This window comes from Betta splendens, chromosome 12 (genome assembly GCF_900634795.4).
Source record: "Betta splendens chromosome 12, fBetSpl5.4, whole genome shotgun sequence".
NCBI lineage: Eukaryota > Metazoa > Chordata > Actinopteri > Anabantiformes > Osphronemidae > Betta > Betta splendens.
Window position 1 is genome coordinate 13,336,538 of NC_040892.2, and position 7,974 is coordinate 13,344,511.

At 43.8% G+C, this 7,974-nt stretch overlaps 1 protein-coding gene across 3 annotated transcripts; it reads right to left on the minus strand.

Moving 5' to 3' along the window:
* Window positions 1–165: 165 nt before the first annotated feature.
* Window positions 166–7,787, minus strand: c7b (complement component 7b). Of its 3 annotated transcripts, none has more exons than XM_055513538.1 (18): window positions 7,040–7,784; window positions 6,880–6,935; window positions 6,702–6,777; window positions 5,960–6,101; window positions 5,480–5,624; window positions 5,252–5,390; window positions 4,537–4,665; window positions 4,162–4,405; window positions 3,772–3,885; window positions 3,507–3,673; window positions 2,452–2,680; window positions 2,145–2,316; window positions 1,877–2,000; window positions 1,659–1,791; window positions 1,387–1,578; window positions 1,098–1,194; window positions 839–1,020; window positions 166–559 (listed from the first exon to the last, which is right to left on the minus strand). In XM_055513538.1, the coding sequence occupies exons 1-18, from the start codon at window positions 7,043–7,045 to the stop codon at window positions 381–383; spliced, it is 2,526 nt and encodes an 841-aa protein (XP_055369513.1). In that variant the 5' UTR covers window positions 7,046–7,784; the 3' UTR covers window positions 166–380. The 3 variants fall into 3 exon arrangements, 2 of the variants coding, with proteins under 2 accessions (XP_055369513.1, XP_029024267.1); XM_029168434.3 differs by having other exon boundaries at window positions 1,877–1,964; window positions 7,040–7,782; XR_008696331.1 differs by having other exon boundaries at window positions 419–559; window positions 839–1,007; window positions 7,040–7,787.
* Window positions 7,788–7,974: the final 187 nt, after the last annotated feature.

A 7,974-nucleotide genomic window follows, 5' to 3' on the forward strand; every position in this document is an offset into this window, starting at 1 on the left:
TTAATACGGTGCACAGCTGATGATGATGCTGTTTTAATCGGGCTGATCTATATTTCAGTCATTTTGAAGTAAGATAAAAAAGATAGGAGCAGACCAGTTACGATTTTAGTTATATTACCTCAAGAATGTGAAGTGATCCACATACACAAGAACAAGACTCAGCAGCACTGTTGTGACAAATAAAGATTTTATTTAGAGTAACTCAGCATAGAGCATGATATAAACAACAAGTACAGACAGATTGTTGATAATAAAGTGACCATCAATACAGCATTTGAACACTAGCAGCATACAGTATTTGAACATATTTACAAGTGCTGAGTTCTGTAGAGTTTAATCGGGGTCAAAGATGAGGTTCTTGTGTGTGAGGTAGAGCATCTTTATGCAGGACACGGCCCCAAACTGATCACGCTGACCCGTTCACCTGCACATCTTCTGGCCCCCACCTCACACTCGCTCATCGTTACTGCGGCGCCGCCGACTCCAGAGCTGGTGCACAGCGGGGGGGAGGTGCTGTGGCATTCCACAACGTCCTGGCATATGCACCTTTGTGCTGATTCTAGAATGGAAACAAAAACACTCATATAGTGGCGCAGTTTCACTCACGTTGAACAGAAAAAGGGGTTTTCAAAGGGTTCTATTAAGTAAAATTCCACCCTTGCTTTTGTTATAGAAGCTAGTTTCAGAACAGTTTACTGAGAATTTGTCCCCTTTGTGATGTCATAACGGAACCTGGCCCTGGCTCTGACCAACCACCAACCTTTAATGGATGTAGGCCTCTAAGTCAGAGTAGTAACGAGAATGCGACTTGTAGGAATCGAGTGTCCAGCAGACTCACCCTGACAGACGGTTCCTGCTTGGCAGCCGTCACAGGACGTGAAGGTCTCCTGAGGCCACACACAGTCACCGTCGCTGGTCAACGTGAAGCTCCGTCCCAAACACCTCAGAGCTTCCAGCTGACAAACGCCCAGTAACCGGGTTTGGCTGGAGCTGAGCCTGGCACACAACTGCAGAGAAGGCCTGCATGAAGACAAGCTATTTAACACCTTTAACAGGGAACACTGTTCTACATTTCTGAAACAACTGTTTCCACTTACAAGCACTGGAACGGCATCCTACACACACATCTGCCCTTCACCACAGTCTCCCATCGCTTACACGCCAGGTCGGAGGGCTGGGCTGCAACTGGAGGCACTGGGTTAAAGATATCAAGAACAGGATGAGATGCAATTCTTCATGAGGAGTGTATGTGAAGCAGGACTCGCATAGTGATAATGCCACAAAAGTACAGTAAACGTGATATTCCTCCCAAACCCAACAATTGTGGCATCCTGCACTCTGGTGCAGTTGAAGGTATGAGCATTTGTCTCTCAATTAGAAAAGTACCTGTTTTACAAGTGATTCTTTCCGGAGAGGGAGACCACTGCAGGCTGGGCGTGCATTCAATCACTGAGGCCTGGCCGTCCAGCACTGACGCCACAGGACACGACAGGGATATGCTGTCTCCGATCTGATAAGCTGCTTTAGTTGGTTTGGCTGAAACCTCACTGTTGAGTGTAGGAAACTCACAAGTAGAACCTAAAGAACAGAATGAGGTGAATTTAGGCAGATGTAGAGAAAATCTGCCTGAAACTTAGAAGAATTAGGTCAAGACATACTTTTACAGGTCATTCCTCCCGTCACCCACTTCTGGTCGTCAGTGCACCGAGCCACAGCGTTTCCACTGAGGTGGTGTCCCTCTATGCAGGAGTAGTCCACGGTGCTTCCAACCAGGTAAACGTCTCTAGGATCCTGAAAAAAAAAACAGTAAGAGCCGGTGAACTGCCTTTGCATCACTGAACCCTAAAGGCCTGCAGGTCTCACAACACAAACACACCTGAATAAACCCGTTCCTGAGGTTTGGAGGTGGACCACATGTTTTTGGTGGACTCACAGAAAGACTGAAGCACTGAGGCTCCATCATCCTGCAGGTAAAGTCCACAGTAAGACACCTGCTTTTCCTTTCAAATAATTTATAAATAACATATAAGAAAACCCAAACAACACAACTAGCATTATTTAAATAAGCAAACATTAGTACTGTGAAACACATATCTCTGAATTCTGGGATCGGTGTTGGGGTAATAGGCAGCGTCATCACTTACCGCAAGTGCTGTATGTCCGAGTCGTCACAAGGTTTGTGTTCCGTCTGCAGTCCAGTGCAGTACTGGCCACCGCCACTGGGGGCAGGGTTGTTACAGCTGCGAGTTCTGGTTCTTTGTCCACCAGAGCAGGATCCCCATGGAGACCAGCAGCTCCAGCCCCCGTGAATCACCCCTAGGAGGAAGAACAACGAGTGTCTGTTATTAAAATTCATATACAAACAGGTCTTCACATTTGTACTAATGATTTCTTACTGTATATTTCAGACTTTGTCTTTTTTTAACTGTAACCCCAGTTTAAATTCAGTACCCGCTTGTTCTCCGATCACAGCTCCGGCCTCGCAGGCTCGTCCGGAGGTTCCGGGCCGGCACACGCAGCGACACTCGGAGCCCGTGAGCAGCGGCCGGCCATTGTTGCGGCAGGGCCGGCAGTGACAGGGATGCTCCTCTGCCACGTACTGCTCTGTGGCTCGCTGCAGGTGCAGCTTCTTCAAACCGGCACACTGCACCTCCTTCACCAGCTCGTGCAGAGGACGCAGCTGGGAAATGAAGGGAAACATTAATGTAAAAATATGTTGATGCATTTAAATATCATATCAGGATATGATCTGTCACTTTCAGGACTTGTCTGACTCCAAGATGGTGGATGTTTGCTTCCAGGGTCCGCTGACCTGCACCCCCCCCCCCCCCAGGCTAATTACATGACATTCCTAGGATGCATTGCTACTCTTTTCCACATGCTGCAGGTTTAAAGTGACAAAGGAGGTTAAACAGCTCCACCACGTCCATCAGTGGATGCATTCCACACATCTCTGCAGAGCAGTGTCTTATCTGGACAGTGCAGCAGACGTTTCGCACGCTTTGGGACCAGTGGTTTGTTTTGCAGTCCTGGCCTGAAAACCCAACATTTACTGTGCTCCTTCAACCACAGGGCCTTTTGCCACCATGCCTTGCTGCAGTTTTTGTGGTGTCTCTCACTTGTTGGCTCTGCTTCTTATGTCACATCCAGGTACTGTAGTGCAGCAGGTTTTACTTTTGGGAATAACGATTACATCAGCAGTGATGTCTGTATGCTTCAAACCAACATGGTCTTTGATCTCGTTTTGAAACTTTTCCTCATTTATGAAAGACACTCATCTCTTTTGCTTTACTTTGGCTTAGACTACAGTAGTCAGTAGTTAAAGTTAAATTATAATCATGAGTTCATTGTGGGGTTATAAATCAAACACAAAATCTTCTTCTGTTATACAACTAACTTTGTATAAAACGCAGCTGATGATGATTATTCAGGCTCAAATCTATTTGTTTGTTCAACAATCCAATTCAAAAATGATAGCGATAGGATATTTAGGGGGACTGTCCTACCTTCTGGTTTATGACCTCAGGGAAGTCTTTGACAGATGAGGCCCAGTTGTTGTAGAGCTTTCCATTCGCTTCGGGGTTTTCCAGATCCAGAACAGACAGAGCTGCAATGAAAGATGGATCTCCTCCAATAATGTTGATCTTAATGGGCATCTTGTTTACATTGTGTCCTGTAGAAGATCACCAGCAGACAGAATTCAGAGCTCAGGCTGCTCCGCTGTGCTCAGAGCATTCATACATGTCTGCAAACATGAAGGATTTCACTGACCATAGCTGGATGTTACAGAACTTGTCAGTTTTTCACAGGTAGTTGTGACTTTTTTCCGGAAGAGACGGCGTTTGACCTTTCTCCAACACCTCTGATACTCAATATCAGTTGTACCTTCATATAGGTAGGACGAAAACAAACGACACACAACAAATTACATAGAGAGAGTAATTAACAAGGCACACAATTAGTTCTCTAGCATGTAGACAGTAATGTATGTTTGGTGATCAATTTTAAAAATGGAGTGTATACAAATAAAAATTAAAAGCACTAAATGTTTACAAATTAATGCTACATATTAAGAATATACCATAAACACCCAATTCAGCTGTCACATACCCTCATCATAAGGTGGAGGAATTAATATTAGTATTGATTAAAGCATCTTACTTGTGGAGGCAAGCGCCTGCCGGTCTACTTCCAGCAGGGCTTGGTATTCGCCCCCCAGGGAGCCCTCAGAGAGGTAATGAGTGCCATACGTCTGGAGCAGCTGGCGGTACGCTGAGTAGTCGTATGTTAGCGGCAGAGTGGACAACGCCTTCCAGAAGCCTTCAGCCAGAGGCAGGTACTGGGGAGCAGAGTTCTGGAACTGGGCCAGTTCCACTCTGTTCTTCAGGATGATCATCCTGTAGGCCTGGAGGACAGTTACAGGAGGAAAAGACACGGGTCCAGAACCACAGATGAGGTCTTCGGGTTGTTGCCCACATGGTCCATGGTGGTTTGTGAAGGAGTCGGTGCTCAGTACTGTAGGTACTGTATGAGTACCTTGTTTTCTGTCATCTCCTTGTGGAAGCTGCGACGGTCGTGTCCGAAGAAGGCGTTGGACTGGATGTGCTGCATGTAGGACCAGGCGCTGTCGTAGGATTCATCGCTCTCCTCGTTGTTCACCGTCACCTGAAGCACACTGCTGCTGTTATCTGTCATTCGCATTCTTTTCATTATGTCATTTAAATATACGTCATATCGTTATATAACAATACTGTGTCATTTGTCTGATTCTATGAACCCAAAATAACACATTCCTTAAAAAAGCTTTGCTTTGGTGTCAGTAGGGGGCGCAGTAGTGCACATTCAATTTATTTACTTAGTAGATGGGAATGCAGTGATTAAAGTTGATTTATTTTAATACATTTGATACATTATATGACTTTTCAACATAACAGGACATTTTTATCAATAATATCCACTCAGTCATCTTTAGTTCACAGAACCTCCATTATCATCCAGCCTGTTAGTTGTTTGTTTGTGTAAATAAAATACTGTGTTAAAACCTGAATCCTAGTCTTCTATAGAAAAGTCTGTGATTCGAGACAATTGCATTTAAAATGAGTTGTAATAAGTTGTCATTCCGCCTGTGTGAGTCTGTGTTGGTCCTTACTGCTGCTAAACACCCCTTTGGGTGATTACTGCTTTTATACAGTCAGATTTCACACAAAGGATACTGTAGATCTATGGTCACTGAGGCTGTGGTTGGACTCACCTCAAAGTTGTACCTGAGGCTGCTCTGTGGCAGTCGGAAGTGAAGTTTGTGGTCACCACTAAACACTTTCCTGCACTGTCCTCCGAAGCTCCGCGTGTTGATCACACCTGCTTTCAGTTTCCCTGTCAACACATCATACCTGTACAACACATACACTATTTGATGAGTCTGTGTCTGATAGATACAGTAAGCTTTTTACAAGCAGCCATTCAAATAAGCAGCACTCACCCTCTGCCTGTGAAGTCAGAGTTGGGAGGGGTTCTGTCAAGGTCACATGAAAGCTGACTGTTGTCTAGGTTACAGCTTCTCTCATCCAGACCATCCTCACAGTCCTGGTCACCGTTACACACCAGAGAGCGACTGATGCACTGACCTTTAACGGTATTAACAATGAAGATGATACAGTAAATGCTTGTGCACTAATGGTACACAAAGCGCTTTAACACTGCATTTACATACACCCGTTCACACACACAAACACACTCACATTCACACGCCGATGACACAGCTTATTAGTGCCTTGCCCAATTACGCATCAGCCTCAGGGACTCAAGGAAGCCAGGAATCAAACCACCAACCCTATAGTTGATGGCCAACATCTTTACCTCTTGAGCCACTGACTGATGCATACATTAGAAAACTACTTATGTAATAATAGAATGATTCATTAGATGTAGGCTTTTTTTATGAATAAACTGCCATATGTACCGGAGGTGCAACGAAATCTGTCTCCACAGCCTGTTTCCAGGGGGCATCTCTTCTGTGGAACACATGTCTGTGTCTCTGTATATTCTCCTGAACACGGCAGTCCTCCAAACTGGGCGTACACCTCCACATGTCGAGTCCGTACCTGCACAGGAAGCAGTTAGACACATGAAACCAGCAGCAATGAGAAGAATCCTGTGGTATTAAATGTTATTCATATTCTGACATCGGCCCATATGCTCAGTGGGAAAGTGGTTATGGGTTCATGCGAGGTGTGATGCAAAGGTCTAACAGTTTACAACTTCTGTAAAAGGCACATTGAATCTCTGGAATTAACTCTTTGATGACCTTTCATGCAGTAAATCCATGTGCATGTTGACCAACAGCCAAAAATCTAACCTCAACAAAACCGAGTCAGGCAGTTATGCATAGCCACAGGAATGTAAATGTGATACCTTATGAATATTTCATGTTAGTCCCTATATCTTTTACTATTGTCCAGCCCTGTAACTAGTGCAATAGCTCCACAAGTCCTGGAAGTAAGTCTTAAGTCACTCAGTGAGACAGACTGATTCATTTCATTGTGCCTCCCTATGAAATCATCACACATGCAATATTTAATGGGTTTGTGTAACAGGATGAGTATTGTGATGGATCATTTAATACTTGTGCTGGTTAAGTTGGTTAAAGGTTGGGGTCATCAGGGTTCTAGTTTGTGATCATGAATGTTCATGCCTTCCCTTACCTTCGTTCTCCTACAACCGTCACACTCGGACCACTCTCCATAAGTCGCCCATCTGCAGTTCACAGTCTGCTGACAGCTGAAAGGAATTAACAGTTGACTTACAGGACAAAGTCAATGCGTGCACTTTACAGCACATTTGTGACAGAGTTGAGAGTCTATGATTTGTGTGTACACCTACCAAACTATGGCTACGGAGATGAGCACCAACAAAGGCAAAGCTGCCTCCACACTCAGCTGATTGAAAGACAGAAAAGAGTTTAGACTATGGTTACAAGACGTTCTAATATATGGTAGATATTCTACTTAGTCTGAGTAGTAAATGCAGTAAATGTGTGTACCTTCATTATGTGATCTTCCAGGTTTTTGCTCTTTCGTCTGGTTTAGCACCGTAACTCACAGGTTCATATAGTCAGTGAGGGATTATGCAACAAAACCACGAGTTCAGGAATTCCCACAGTGAGCAAACTCTCATCCACTGGATCTGAACAATCACTTCTCTTCAAACCATAAACAGGCACACTCTGTTCTTTTACACATATTCATCCCAAAGTCAGTCAAACCCAGCGGTTGTGCAACGCAGTGAGATTGATTCTTGTCATTTTAAAGATTTGTTGTTGTGCAGTTTTGTCAGTGTGACTGCAGAAATTTGCGTCACAGCAGTTTAACCCTGATAAGACCATCACAAGCTCAGTCTGCATGATTTGCGTACACATTTATTGTTTGTGTACAAAAATAAGTAAATTACCAAACTAAACTACTAAACTAAACAATAAAGACAAAAACAATAAAAGTCTCCTCAACATAATATATTTCAGACAACATCTCAGTGAATGGACATGAGTAATTTTTTATTATTTTTATTTTTTGGGACGTATAAAAATCAGACCTATCAACTCGTTTTTGCCTGTCTGCATGCGCCAAGCTGTCACGTATGTACAATAATGATCAGAATACACACTATTATATATTATTATACTATTATATGCCATACTACACTTATTGTTTAGCATACGTGAGAGTCTGAATGGATCTTACAGCATGATTTGAGGTGAATTTTGTTAAGGCGTTCCAACCATAGACATAACAAAAAGACAAGAGAATAAGAAGAGCATACACTCACATTATAACATCCCAGACAGCATATCGCAGCGGTGTCCTTCGACAGAAAGGGTCACGTGTTCACAGATGAGTCTGCTTCAAGGCTGAATCTCTGTTTCCAGACTTCCTTTAATAACAATACCCAACTTGTTCTCTGTTGTTGTCATCAGGGTTG